This window comes from Lathamus discolor, chromosome 11 (assembly GCF_037157495.1).
Source record: "Lathamus discolor isolate bLatDis1 chromosome 11, bLatDis1.hap1, whole genome shotgun sequence".
Classification (NCBI taxonomy): domain Eukaryota; kingdom Metazoa; phylum Chordata; class Aves; order Psittaciformes; family Psittacidae; genus Lathamus; species Lathamus discolor.
This window is the reverse complement of record NC_088894.1, coordinates 484704-499457: the sequence shown is the minus strand read 5'-3', so window position 1 is coordinate 499457 and position 14754 is coordinate 484704. Positions and strand designations below refer to the sequence as shown.

At 64.9% G+C, this 14754-nt stretch overlaps 1 protein-coding gene across 2 annotated transcripts; it reads right to left on the bottom strand.

The window, feature by feature from the left end:
* Positions 1 to 477: 477 nt before the first annotated feature.
* Positions 478 to 11946, bottom strand: VSTM2L (V-set and transmembrane domain containing 2 like). 2 transcript variants are annotated; one of them, XM_065691643.1, is made up of 4 exons: positions 11761 to 11946; positions 4472 to 4641; positions 3542 to 3595; positions 478 to 1778 (listed from the first exon to the last, which is right to left on the bottom strand). In XM_065691643.1, exons 1-4 carry the CDS (start codon positions 11867 to 11869, stop codon positions 1473 to 1475), a joined length of 639 nt encoding a protein of 212 aa, XP_065547715.1. In that variant the 5' UTR covers positions 11870 to 11946; the 3' UTR covers positions 478 to 1472. The 2 variants fall into 2 exon arrangements, with proteins under 2 accessions (XP_065547715.1, XP_065547716.1); XM_065691644.1 differs by having other exon boundaries at positions 3542 to 3592.
* Between the last annotated feature and the right edge of the window lie 2808 nt (positions 11947 to 14754).

Genomic DNA, 14754 nt, shown 5'->3' with positions numbered 1-14754 from the left:
CCCAACGGCAGCCCCAGCACCCCGCTGCAGGGACCCAACCTCCTGCCTGGCCAGAGACGAGGCCTTTGCTCTGGTGCCCAGGCAGGGATTGAAGCTGGCGCCCTCAGCACAGAGGGGCCAGAGCCCAGCAGCCCACCCAGCCTCGCCGCAGCACCCAGCTCCCCATGGCCGTGGTGGGGGCAGGCCCAGCTCACCTGGGACCTGGTTGTGTCCTGCACCCGTGGGACAGCAGCACCCCACTCCCAGCCAGGGCAGAGCAAGGTATGGAGCTCCCCAGCTGCAGCTTTTAAATGCTCTGAGCCCTCAGCTGCAGGTGATGATGAACATCATCACCCACACCCCAATCCCATCCCATCCCCACTGTCCACAGCCTGCCAGCCCCAGGGGCAGCCCCAACTGTGCCCCTTTTAGCCAAGACAGTGCCAAAGCCACGTCCCCTCCCTGTGCCAGGCACAGAGACCGCAGACTCGCAGAGGCTTCGTTTAAAGAGCTTTATTAGCTGCAGCAGGTCTGGTGTGGCAGGGAGCAGCACCCGGCACCCTGACAGGGACACCGGGACCCTCCCATCCCTCCCCACTGCCCCGTCCCCAGCAGTGGCGTTTGCCCACGTGCCATTGGCAGCCACGCGGAGCCCGTGACCCACGCCAGTGCGGTGCTGCGGCGCAGGAGGAAGGGATGCTCGGCCAAGTGGCACCGGCACGGGCAGTGGGGACAGAGTGAGGGAGGATGGGGCTCATGGCCAAAGCCCCCCTTCCTCCATGGAATGCAAAGGGCCGGGAGGAGCAATGTGTGAAAGCGGGGCCAGCTCCCCTGGCACAGCTCACATGGGGGCCGCGGGCGGTGCCTGGCTGGGCAATGCCGTGGCACAGCCCATGGCACCACAGCCGTGCCGGGAGCGTGCCGGGGGCGTGCTGCGCCGTCCTTCTCTGCTGAGCTCAAGCCTTGATGTGCTGGGGCAGCTCTGGGGCAGGCGGGGGCAGGGGGAGGTGGTTCACACGGTCTGTAAGATGGGTGCTGGAACTTATACACAGAGCGGGGCTGAACGGAGCAACTAAACCGGGGCTCCTACGGGAACAGGAGGAGGTTTCTGCGAAGCACGAGGGAGGGCAGGGAGGGTCCCAGAGGCAGAGGGGTTCCACCGGGCACCAAAGCTGGGGCACAACGCGGCCGGTGGCACCACGGTGGCCGCAAACAACAGGGCACCCCCACATGGCACCAGTGGGATGGGGACCATCACCGGCCCCAGTCACGGACATGGTCCTGCTCCCACACCGAGGCCTGGCACCGCTGCACCAGCGGGGCTGGGGAAGAGACCGACGCGGTGCCGGCTGGCGGGAGGAAGAGGAGGAAGAGGAGGAGGGCGAGGGGGTCGATGGGCAAGATGGGCGGCGGGGCCAGTCTCTGGCAGGGGCGCGGGACCCCCGAGGGCTCCGCTGAGTCCGGGGCTGCGGCGTCCCCCCGGCACCGCCCGCCTACAGCGCGCAGGAGGCGTCCGCCGAGCGCTTCCTCAGCTCCTTCCCGGCCTTGTGGTGCTGGTGCTGGTGGTGGTGAGCGTGCCCCGAGCCGGGCTCCGGCAGCACGGCGCCCCGCGGCCGCGTGTCCTGCGGGTGCCCCGTGCCCCCCGGCGCCTCCACGCGCAGGTACGCCTTCACCTTGTGGTGCCGCGCCTGGCCGTCGCTGGAGTCGATCACCCGGCACTCGTAGGTCCCCTCGTCCTCCGGCTTCACCCGCGACAGGCGCAGCTTGTGGGAGATGTTGCTGCCGACCACCTTCACCACCTGCGGCGGGCACACGGGGGTCAGGCGCCCCCCGGGACCCCCGCTGACACCCAGAGCAGCGCCCCCTCCATGGGTCCCAGGGGGACGTGGCAAAGGTGGGGGACCCCGGACCCCGGGGTGACGCCGTCCCTGGCGCGGGGCTGGGGATCGATGCGCATCCGCGCCGGTAATTAGCTTTTCTACCAAATTGATTCGCTCTCAGCATTTATCACCCCATGAAATTTAAGACTCACTCGCCAGAGCCGGGGCTGCTGCTGGGCCGGGTCAATAAATCACATTTATGACCCGCCCCGAGGCCCCTGGCTCTGTTCCCTACAATCACGCTGGACGGCAAAGGCCATTTTTCTGCTCACCGCTGCATTTGTTAGCTGAAGATTTTATGGTGTTTAGAAACCGGGCACAGGCCGAGGCAGGCTCCGAGCCGTGCCCAGGATGGGGCAGGGGCTGTGCACCGGGGGAGATGAGCTGCGGGTGCTGGTGTGAGCAGCTGGGGGCTGAAGGAGCTTCAGAAAACGCCTTTGTGTCAGCAGAGCCGGGGGGCACCGAGATGAACGGGTGGGAAGTTTAGAACTAGTGCAAGAAAAGCCCAGTTTGCCGCTGGAGCCGCTGCCCCGCAGCTCCCCCAGCCTCAATCCGCGCCTCGGCTGTGGCAGGGATGAGTTTGTGGCCTGCTGTGATGCTTGTGGCTTCCTGCTGCCCTGAGACACCCCCGCACCGGGCAGGCCAGACACTGCAGGGCCCAGCCCCAGCTCAGCCCCCAACGTGCCGCGCTCAGCACCAAAACAGGGGTTAAAGAATGCGAGCTGAGGTGGGAAATAAACCCAGACCCACGGTGTTTGCTGCTCCCAGATCTGGGCAGAGCCGGCGCCGGCCTCTCCAGCACCAAGTGTGTTTTGGCAGAGGAAGCCTGGCCTGGGGCTGCCCGACGCGGCGCTTTCTGTGTGATTTACATCGCCTCGCACCGCCTGGCTCTGCCGTTTGCTCTCAGTTGCTGCTGTGGCTGTAACGTGGGGTTTATCAGAGGGGCTCGTGGTGCCTTTGCCCATGTTCATTTATCGCCTCCGTTTGGAAGCACTTCAGAATCAGGGGCATTTAAAACAACAGAACGAAGCCGGTTGGACACTCAACGCCTCTCGCTGGATCTGCAGGAGGCAGCAGAGCTGCTGCACCCCGAGCACCTCAGATACCCCCGGTTACACTGCACCCGCATCGGCTGCACCGGACACAGCGGTGGAGCTGAGCCGAGCCCAGCGCCCGCCTCACCCCTCCTGCCGGGGGGACCCCCTGTGCCCTGCAAGGGCAAACAAAGAGCCTGCAGCAGGGAGGGTGGGAAGCACCTTCTGATGCTGCTGTTCCTGTGGCCCCCCCAAACACGGACCCCACGGGGGGGGGGGGGTCATGCCTGCCAGCGGGAGGCCGGGAGCAGTTTCTGTATTGAACTGAGCGTCTCCTCATTCTGCCCACACGAACCCAACCGGCTTTGGGATGCCAATCCCTGACTAAATTAGATTCATTTTCTCCTCAGCACCAGCGTGCCCCTGAGATGCCGACAGGAGCCGGTCGGGGCTCACACCCAGGCTGCAGCCCCCAGTGCCGGGGGTCCCTGACACCCCCCAGCCCCAGGACACCTTGTCTGGGGCACCGGCCTCGCACAGGCACCAGCCCTGGGGACCCTCCTGCTCCCCTGCCCCGGGCAGCCCGGGCACCAGGAACCCTCCCACCCCGCTGCCGGCGCCCCCGCAGGAGCCATTATCCCCACTCACGCTTATTTTAGTCGCGTCCTTGCCAGGCTCCTCCTGCGGCGAAGCTTTCAGCTGCTGGAAGAGCGCGATGGGAGAGACCAGGGAGGGAAGAGAAATCATCAGCTCGGCTGCGAGGAGGCAGGAGCCCAGCGGAGCCCGGGGTGGCTGCTCCGCGGAGGAGGAGGAGAAGGGAGAGGGAGAGGGAGAAGGGGAAGGGGCTGCTCAGCCCTGGCAAACTCGGACCCCCTGGGCAGGTGGGAGCCATACAAGGCACATGGGAAGGGGAGGGAGCACTTCAGCGGCTGGAGGACACAGGGTGCCTGCCCGTGGGTCCCCACTGCATCCAGCTCCATCAGTGGGTGCTCCCCATGACCTGGACTGGGCTCGATGCCCGCTCCAACCACCCCTCGCCCTGCAGCCCCTGGCAGCTCTGAGCCAGCGGCAGCTTCCCCGATGCTGCTCAATTTATGGTAATACCAGCAGCAGCTCTGCCAAAGACACAGTAATAAAGGCTCATTAAAATACCTAAAGCTGCCTTCCCATTATTTGGCCCTTATCTCTGTGTGAACAGAAAGAGAAATAAAGAGACAGCTGTTTGCCGAGACCAGTACACACGGAAATAGGGAGAACAAGGGAGGGCTGGAGGGGGAGGATGAAGGGATGGGACGGATGCAAGAGCAGTTGTGATGAGATGAGAGAAGGCAAAAGCACCAGGGCAAAGCCTCTGCCTCAGTCAGTCCCCAGGGATGGGATAACTGGAAAGGGTGGCCAGGACAGCCCAGCCCCGTGCGCTGGAGCATCCTCAGTACAGCGGGATGCTGTGCACCCCGCACATGGTCCTGCAGGACCGGTCAGTGCTGGTGCTGAGCCTCAAATGCTGCTGCAAGGGAAGTCCCATGAGAGCTCTGCCTCTCACTGCTGCTGCTGGATGGGGAGGACGAGGGGCATTACCTGGTTGGAAGCCCACATCTGTTTGTCCGCCCAGTCCTTGTGGTTGCGGACGTACCACCACTGTATCTCCAGGGAGTAGGAGGGGGAGCCGGTGCCGCGGAAGGAACACGCCATCTCCACGTCCTCGCCCGCCTGCGCCGTCATGTCGTGGGGGGTCTCGGTGAAGAGGGCTGCAGGAGACAGAGCGAGGGCTGCGGGGATGTGCCACTGTCACAGCAAGGGGCGATGCCACCGCCCGTGCGAGCAGGGCCACCAGGAGCACCAGGACCCGTCCTGGGCAAGCAGACCCAGCCCTCGGCCCTTTGCCAGGGGCAGTGGCAGGAAAGGGAGGGAGCAGAAGCCTCTGAGCCCCTTCCCTCCACACCTCCCCCTGGAACCTTGCCCCAGGGTGGCAGGGCCCCAGCGCACCTCCGAGGTGTCACAAATGAATACAGCATCCGCTTAGATCAGAGCACAAATGAAAAACAAATCCTCGTTTAATGTGGCCCCAAACACTCTCCCACATGCCATATGGTTTGCTTTCCTTGCTCAAAACAAATATTGTTCGGAGATGTAATTAGAATTCTTTTCATCTCCTCTGGAGGGATCCTTGCTCCTCTGTAACAACGGCCCCAGCGTGTGGGCCGCTGGCAAATGCCATCCCCCCAACCTGCGGCGGCCTCTCCATGGCACGGCACGGGGACAGGGGCTGAGCCTCCAGCACCAGCACAGCCAGGCCGGGGCTGCCAGAGCCCCCCCGTGCCCCTGATGTTGTTTTGGCCACGGAGGCAGTGGGGCTGGGACAGGGCCCTGCCGGATCTGCCCTCCCACCTTCACCAGCCACCTCGTGCCACCGGCACTGCCGGTTCACAGCCGCCGCGCAGGTGCCTCCGGTGCCATCGCAGCCCCCCGGCCCGTTCGGCAGCAGCGCACAGCTTCCCACCAAGCCCTGATCCCCTCTGAAAAAGAATTACTATCAGCCCAGACGGAAAAGTTAATACCTTCAGTACCCCCGGTCCCTCCGGACGCACGGAAATCCCACACTTATCACTTTCCTTTAATCCATCTTAGCAGGGGAACTGAGCGAAATACCCAGCACAAGGCTCCCACCAACCTGGGGCTCCCACCGGGTTCCCAGCACGGATCCTGCAGCCCCTTTGCCCAGGACCCAGCACCAGCTGGGGTGGGGGGGGTGTCTGTGCCGGGGGGAATCCGGCCAGGAACAGCGCCAGTGGTCAAGGGTTGAGGGAAGGGCAGGAGGGCCCGGCACTGCCCGGCACATGGCAAAGGCATCTCCAGCCGTAGCCAACACTCACCCACCCTTCCCCAGCCACAGCCCAGGATGGGGATTCTCCTCCACAGGATTCCCAATGGCAGGAGCAATGGACAAAACCAGAGGGTCCTGGCAGAGCCTGCGCCAGCCCCTGGCCCCTGTGGAGCAGAGGCACGGGCAATGGCTGGAGGACTTCCGCCGTGTCCAGGTTACTCTGAACACGATTGAAGTCTGGTCCCACTGATGGGATTTGGCAGCTGAGCAAAGGCCTGACTGAATGAGGCGCCTCCCTCCTTTCGGGTTTTAATTGGGAAGCGCGGGTATTAATTAACCCCAGAGCGCAGCCAAAGCAGGGCAGGGCCCACCGGTGGAGCTGGCTGGACACCCCCCCCCCCAGCACTCCCGGGACCCCATTGATCCTCCCGGCCCTTCCTCACCTCCCCAGGGCCGCAGCTGTGAGTGACGCGCTGGGAGCTCGGGACAGACAGGGCATAAAGCGCCTGCTGATGGATGGACAACAGGGTCTGACAGCAGGAGGGAAGGTGAGGCCAGTTCCTTCCTCCCTTCACATCCCGGCTCTTCATCCTTCCCTTCCGCCCCACTGCCCACTCCCTCCATCCCAGCTTCCCACACAGGGCTCCTCTGCGGGAAGGGGCTCCAGGACCCCAGTGCAAAGGGAGACCCCAGCAGCCACCCCAGGACACCCGGATTAGGGGCAGCGGGGCCACCACCAGCCCCAGATCCACATCAGGACAGTTCCCACTGTGAGAGGGGAGCGTGGTGGTGCCATGAGCAGCCCCATGGCTGGGCACAGACCCGGCTGCCACCGGCACCGCTGCTGGGATGGGGCTTTGGTGCTGGAGCTGCTCAGAGCCATCCCTCTCCCCACCGCTGCCATCGGTGCCGCATCCTGGCGGCGGGAGGGGGGCCGGTGCTGGGCTGGCTGCCGCGTGCTTTATGGCCTGGTACCTGTCATAAACTGGGAAAATCAGGATCAATAAATCTTGCAGGAAACAAAAATCAGGGGAAATAAAATGAACTCAATGGGGAAACAGAGATAAACGGAATTGAAAACGCCTGCTGGGACAGCTTGGTGCTCTCATAAACCGGAGATAGAGAGGCTGCTGCTCTCCTCCCCAAGCGGGCAGGATTCATTGCCACGGCCCCGCACGGCACGGGCAGGAGGGCGGCGGGGAAGGGGTGTCCCCCCCAGCCTGTGCCAGGCCGTTCATCACCCCGGGACCTGGAAGTGACGGCCCGGCCCCTGCGCTGGGCCCCTGCAGCCCCTGCGAGCCTGGCCGGGACCCCGCTCACTGCCCAGCTTTGGTGCAGCCTTGCAAGGGGCCGTGCTGCCTTTCTCAGCCTCCCCAAGGCATCAGCTGCAACAACCACGACTTAAACGGCGCCGTGGGCATGCACTGGGGTCGGTGTTTGTGTAAATATGGATTGGAGGGTGATTAAATACGGGTTGGACATTCGCAAATGCCTGTGAATCACCCGGTTCGTGCCCACGCCTGCTGAGTTGTGAACCCCACTGAACCACGGCAGCACGGGTCACTCAGATGCTTCTGTCTCTGCCTGACAGCACAGCGGCCCCTGGCAGAGCCATGGCTGCGCTGGAGGGGTGGCCGGGCAGGGCTGGGGGAGGCTGGGGAGCCCCTGGCCCCAGGGGAGGGGGATGAGGAGGAGGAGGCAGCCCTGGCAGGACGGTGTCACCGGATCAGCCTCTGCCGCCCCTTGTCCCTCCCTCCGGCTGCCGCTGTTGTGCCGTGGGCTGCCATCAGGGGTGGTTTATTCTCCCCTCCGCAGAGCTCTGGCCGTAATTCCTGGTTCATCACGGTTCCGGGAGCCAAGGCTCTCATGGACTAATTGTGGGCTCAGCCTCGTGCGCTGGAAGCCCCCCTCTCCACTCCCCGGCAGTGGGATGGTGCCGTGAGGCACTGCAGGAAGGAAGCGGCTCTGGAGGTGGCCACTGCAGCCGTGGGGCGAGGGGCGCCTCAAGCCCGCATGGAGCCTGTCCCCAGGCACTGCCATCAGCCCTGTCCAGGCCAGCGGGTCCCCTCCAGCACCAGGTGTGGGACCCCACCAACCCCCAGACCTGCCTCCATCCTCCCTGGCACAGGCTGCCTGCGCAGGAGGGGGCAGGAGGCATCCCCCTGACTGGATCCAGGAGCAGGAGCCCGGCTGCTGCCTGGACACGGGGCTGCTGGCGCGGCTGCTCCTCCCTCCTCTTCCCGTCTGCAAGTCAACACCTGGGAATGCAGCTCCTCCTGACGAGCCTCGCGCAGGGGTGCTGACCCCGGGTCACCAAAATCACATCCCGGCCACAAACGGGCGCACGGACAGAGCGGCGCCGCGGCCGGCGGCACCAGCGAGGGCAGGGCCGGCGGCTCCGGCAGGGACGGGGTGAGACCAGGGCTGGATCCAGCATCCATCCGGCACCGCGGGGGCCCTGCTCCCCGCTGGCAATGCTGCCATCACAAGAGGAGCGTGAGGCTGAGCACCGCGAGCGCCGGCACGCTGGGGCCGGGAGCGCCATTTCTCTGCCCCTATTTACTGTCACATTAGCAGCAGAATTAGCTCAAATTTGCAGCGCAGATGAAACCAACCCCCCCGAGCGGCTGCGTGAGGCCGGAGCTCACCTTGCGGGGAGCTCGAATTCACCTTGAAACCCGCGGGTGTTTCCATCCGTTCGCCGTCGCCCTCCCGCTGCCCAGGCAGGAGAACAGCAGGGAGAGACCCGGCCCCGGCTGCCAGGAGCTCCCCGGGCGAGGGGCTCCCAGCTCCAGCTCCCCGGCTCTGACAATCCCCTCCCGAGGGACCGCAGGTTTTCGAGGGCAGTTATTTGAGAGTGTGACCCCTCAAACCGGCTGCTGGAGCAGCTCCTGGCAGGTCCCCGGCAGCGCCCTGCAGCCACCACTCGCACTGGTGCTGGTCTCTGCCAGGGGATGATTCCCAACGGGCAGAGGATGATTCCCAATGGGCAGGGCACCTGGCAGGAGGCAGGAACCGGGATGGGGCAGACAAGCTCTGCTTCACTGCAGATCAGGACCCCCAGCCTCACGCCCAGCACCAGGTGCCACGGGCACCGGCAGCGCTGCCCACACCGCTCATGGTGCTGGTTCCCATCCCGCAGAGCCAGCAGCTCCCGGTGCTCATGGGCACAGCACCCTCCTACCTGGCTCTGCCCACCCCACCACCGGGGGCATCATCCTGGTCCAGCTGCATGTGGAGCACACGGTGCATGGCACCAACGCGTCTGGCACAGCCAAGCCCAGCCAATGACCCAGTGCCTGGCCACGCACCCATCGCAGTGTGGTGGGGTGCTCCCTGGGTGCCCTGGGGAGGGGGGAGCCAGGCAGGAGATGAACACACAGCCAAGGAAATGCCCATGGAGAAGAGCCCAGACGGACCCAGAGCCGTCGTCGGATGGGCTGGGAAGGGCTGTCCGTCCCGAGGCAGGTGAATCCTTCCTGCTCCATGAACCAGAATCCCAGTGACAGGTCCCCATCCCTGACCGGTGCTGCTGGCGGCTCCAGCCCCGTGCAGCCACCCCGGCCGTGTGTTTGATTTGCTGCCTCACTCACCAGGAACGTTATGATTAAAATTAGCTGTCACTGTCCTAACGTAATAATTCCCAGTGTCTGGCCCATCGTCTGTCAGCCTCTTCAAGGGAAAAGAAAGCACAGACATTTGATGAGGAGAAGTGTCAGAAGTAATTGCATTGAATGACTGCACGAACAGCAGCAGGAAAAACACATCGGGTGGAGAATTCCCATCAGGAAGCATGAAAAAATCCGGCAGAATGCAAAGTGTTTATGAAAGTAATTGATAGAATAATCATCGGGTGTGAGGGGAAGGAGAAGGGCAGCGCCCTGGGGAGCCGGGGCTCCGCTCCCTCCAGCCCCAGCCCCAGCCGCGGCCCTAGAGCCGGTGAGACACCGGTGCTCACGAAGGATGCGGGGACGGAGCCGCTGCTGCTCCGGCTGCTCACCCAGCGGCGGCCCCTGCCCTGTGCCGGGAGCCGGCCGGAGCTTCCCAGCCAGCGCCGGTTCGCAGGCGATGGCACCAGCCCAGCGTGCAGAGGCTCTGCAATGGGGGGCATGAATAATTGAAGGCGCCAGCCTGAGCAGAGAGCAGAGACGAGAGAGGAGGGGAGAGCAGAGCAGAGGCAGCGCTGTGGGCAGGGAAGGGATGGTGAGGAAGGAGCCTGCGGCTCAGGCGCTCTTCCAGGGCAGCAGGGCAGACGGAGCCCGCCCTCGCTCCATCCTCGCTCGTGACAGAGCCTTCACTGCGGGGGCAGGGAAAGGACTTTCTCTGACCGAGACTTTGTCCCTTGGCAGCGGCCCGGCTGCCCACGGCTCCTGCCTGCCCAGCAGCAGCGTGGAGCTGCCTCGGCCGCCTGCAGAGCGCACGGCTCCCAGCCCCTTCCCTCGCTGCATCTGCTGTGGGCAGGATACAGGTAACAGCGGTGGCAGGGCCAGGCTGCAGAGGCTGCTCTGGTTGCCTGCACCGGGCAGAGATGGCAGTGAGCTCCTGGCGCTGCCTGCGGCGGGCAGAGCCTGGCAGGGCCCCACTGGCCCCGCTGGCCACAGATGAATCCATCCCATCATCCCCAGCCTCTCTCCTGCCCCGCACGGAGAAGCTCCACCAGCGAGTAATGAAATGATCAATCTCTGATCGGCTAAACAGCGATTTATACACGTTTTCAACACACACAGCTTTTATCAAATTGGTATTCACCTACTGAACACAAATGGCTTATTATACATGACCCACTTATTCACTGCTTTTCAGTATCGTTAATAAAGGTTTCTGTTGTGATTAAGTGAGTTGCTGCAGAACTGCTCGTAGTAGCAAGCTGTAATGTGGCTCTGAAGTGCACTCGCCCTCCCAGAATATTTCTTCCCCTTGGCTCCCTGCTCCCTCTCAGCGACCATTTCACTATTTATTTGCCTATTGCTCAATTTCTGAGGGGAGCAGCAGCGGCTAATGGAGGCTCTTTGCCCACATCTCCTTCCAGCTCGCCAGGCCAGCAGGTCCAGAAACCCCCCTGCATTCATCCCCCAGCACAAGGCAGAGCATCCCTGCCCAGACAGGCAGGTACCCGCTGGAGCACGCACTGTGTCCCCATGGGAACCGGGGCCTGGCGAGCCTGGAGGCTCCTCGGGGCAGGGAGCTGCTCCTGCTGCAGGCCGCAGCCCCGGAGCTGTGGGGGGGGAACGGCTGCAATGGGGGCAAAGGCACCCAGCGCCCTGTGCCCACTGCTGAGGCTCAGATTTAAACCCACCCGTGTCAGCCGCAGGGAGCAGGGAGGGTCTCGGTGCTCTTCCCGAGGGGGGGTTGCCTCCTGCCACCTGCTCAGTGCCCCGTGGGTGCGAATTATCCCGGGCTGGGAGAGTGTCTCATACAGGGGTGCAGAGAACGACTCCATCCCAGCTCCTGGCTGGACCCGGCCAGGCTTGGCAGCACCACGAACCCACGGACCCGCTGGGCCACCGAGCGCCGGAGCCGGCAGATCGGGAACGGGAGACTGGAGAGTTGCTCCCGCTGCCAGGGGTGGGTGGAAACACACGGCGGTGCACGGGGGTGCACGGGGATGCACGGGGATGCACGGGGATGCACGGGGGTGCACGGGGATGCACGGGGATGCACGGGGGTGCACGGGGATGCACGGGGATGCACGGGGGGTGCACGGGGATGCACGGGGATGCACGGGGGTGCACACTTGCATGGGGATGCACGGGGGTGCAGGGGGGACGCACCGTGCGAAGCCCCGGGCTTGGCTGCGCAGAGGCCGCCCCCCGGGCCCCAGGGACGGGAGCGGCGGAGCCCAGCCCCAGCCCTCCCGGGCCGCCTCCCGCTCCCGGAGCCGCCGCGAACCGCGCCGCGGAGCTGCCGCCGCCGGCGGAGCCCAGCGCGGACGCCGCGTCCACCGCCCCCCTCCCGTCCCGCGGCCCCCGGGACGGCACCGGCGGGACCGAGCCCTGGGAACGCTCCGGGCGCACCCCCCCCCGTGCCCGCCGCCCGCGCTCACCGCTGCCCGCCGCCGGGGCGTCCCACGGGGGGTGCCGGGAGGCGGCGCCGAGCTGCAGGTAGAGCCCCAGGTAGTGCAGGATCCCCAGGGCCAGGCCCAGGCCGCCCATGGTGCCGCGGCCGTCCCGGGGCCGGCGCTGCCGCGGGGCCGAGCCGTGTCCCCGGGGCTGCGCCGCGGTCCCGCCGCCGCCGCGCTGCGGAGCTCTTCTCTCGCGCGGAGGGCGCCGCGCGCCGAGGCGGTGCCGCGGCTGAGCCCGGAGCCTCCCCCGCGCGGCGGAGGGATCCCGGCCCCGCGCGCGCCCACCAAGTTTTTCCCACGGTTCATTCTTAAACTGCGCGGGGCGGGGCCGGGCCGCGAGACCCCCCCGGGACCCGCGGAACCGCCGCGCCCGGGGCGCGGTGCCCGCTTCAGCACCCGGGACAGCGGCCGGCAGCGGCGCCGGCGGGAGCGGGGCCCGGGGGGTAGCGGGGGCCCCGGCGCGGGGCCCGGAAACAGCGCCCTCGGGGACCCCGGCGGGGCTGCCCCGGCACCGGCCGCGGGTGCGTTTGTTAGAACCCCCCCCCCCCGGGTCCCAGCGGGATCCGTCTCAGGACGAGAACCCCGGGGAGGGGCACACGGGGGCTCAGAGCCGCCCGCGGCCCGGCCGGGGAGAGCAGGGAGGCAAAGGGGCTGCTCCGCGTAACCCCACCGGGGCAGGGCCGGCGAACCGGCTCCTGGCCCTGAATGTCACGGGCACGGTGCCCACTGCCCTTCAGCCGCACAGAGCTCGAGGCCAGAGCCACCACCAGCGCCGGCCTTTCCCAGCCCCACGGCTGGTGGCACCCCAGCACCGTGACCCGCACGACACCAGCACCGCGGCAACACAGCCTGCACCATTCACGCCTATTTTGAAGTCTAAAAGCATAAACACGGGCTGGGAGCAGCCCTCACGCACACACACACACACACACACGGTGTTATCTGTGCGCCGTGTGGCAGCCTGAAGGGTGTCTGAGCTCCAGATAAACGGTAAAAATCAGATTATTTCAGGTGTTTCCTGCCATGTGATGACAGATGCTTATGGCAAAGCGATCCTTTAAATCGGACTTGAAAATACAAACCGTGTATTCACCCTTCCTGCAGCCGGCTCCAGCACAGGCAGCAGGAGGAGCCCAGCCGTGCCCGGCAGCAGGAGCTGCGCTGCCTCATACCCGCAGTACAGACCCCCGGGTTCAAAGAAGCTCTACCTGCTGCAGGGTTTCTGCTTGTAGAATGAAGCCCAGAGCAGGGGAGAGCATCGATCTCTGCCCGAGTTCATTACTCCCTCTGCAGTTAAAAGCAGGTGGAAGGAGGAAGCTGCCACAACAGCACTCACAGCCGCGGCTGGTTGAATTCGGAGGGTCCCACGTTGGGACAGCAGGAAAGCAACAGCAATGAGGGGCCCTGGCTTCCCAAGGGAAACTGCCTGGAGCAGACCTGGCCTGGAAACTGAGTCCAGAGTCATGTGTGGAGGCAAAACCCCCCACACCAAAATACGGGCTCCATGCACAGGGTCAAGTGCAACAGGAAAAGCAGCCGAAGCCAAGCAGGAGCCGTGGTCGGGGCAGCCCAGGCTCATGGTGCTGCGTGGCCCGTGGCCCATCCCCTGCCACCGGCCAGTGAGGGGAGCGGGGTGAGTGGGGACGTCACCCACAGTGACCGTGTGTCCCAGGCAGGGGTCCTTGCCCCAGGTCCCACAGCCCCAGGCCAAGGGGTGGCAGGAGCTGAGGCTGCACCTCAGGGGCAGGAACCTGCCAGGATCCTCCAGTGTCTCATCAGGGATGGTTAAATCATGGCACAAGGAAGCAAAGAGCATAAATCCCTCTCGGAGATGGGAACACCTCCAGCTGCGGAGCCTGAATTAGGTCTCATTTCCAGCTGATTTTCTGCCACCGCAGCAGGATGACAAATGGACACGGGCTCTGCGCAGGGGCCCGGCAGACGGGCAAAAGCCAAGCGCCCGCGTGGCTTGGGTGCACTCGGAAGGTTTCATTTTCCTCCTCAATTTAACTCATCAGTGGAAAGGCCCGGAGCAGCTGCTGTCTGCAGCAGCCACGCAGCCCTGACGGACCCCGCGCGCCTGGCAGGGAGAGGAGGGAGCTGCTGCACTGGAGGAGAGAGCAGAGCCCGCGGCTCCACACCCAGCAGGCACCCGAGGTCCCTTACGTGCACCCTCGCTGCCGCGCTGGAGTAGCTGGTGCCTCCCCGCAGGGCTCCTGGGCCAGACCAAGGGCCCCAGCGGCTGAGACACTCCTTGTCTCTGGTGGCACCAGGGTTTCTGCCTCCTGCTTGATGTGGCTCGTGCCAGTGGCTCTGCTCGGGGTGGGAACCTGCGAGATGGGGGAGTCCGGTGGCTATTTCCACACAGCAACACCACAGCGACCCTGGTGGCACCCACAGGGACACCCAGACACAAACCAGGCTGGGTTGGTCGCTCCTGCTGGCAGCCAAGTGCTGCCCATGTTCATTCTGACACGACCCAAAGCCTGTGCTTACTTCAGACAGGGGAAGCTTAAGGCATCCGGCGAAAGCAAAAGCACCCAAACGCCACCACTGCTGAAGCACTCGGGTGCTCAGCACCCCCTGCTCTGAACACAGCGGAACGATTGCGCTCCGGTTCCTGCTGCTCGTGCCCCTGAAGCTCCCGGGGGTGGCCGCTGCTGCAGCCCCATGAACCACGGGGCCGGGCTCAGGGCTGTGCCCACGTCCAGGAGCCAGCGCTCAGCTCCGTGGCTGCCTGGGGGAGCGGGTTGGGCAGAGCTGTGATGGGCAGAATAAACACCCCCCGTGCTGATCCCGAGCTCATTCCTGACACTTGTTTAGAGACTCGACAATCCCTGTATAAAAGGATTTCCTTCCACTGCCGACTTTGACATTCCTGCATTATTAGATTATTCGCAAAGGTCTGTGCGTGCTGCAGCAAAACAACAGCTCCGACATCCAGCAGCACAGCCTCCTCCACCGCTCAGCGGTGCA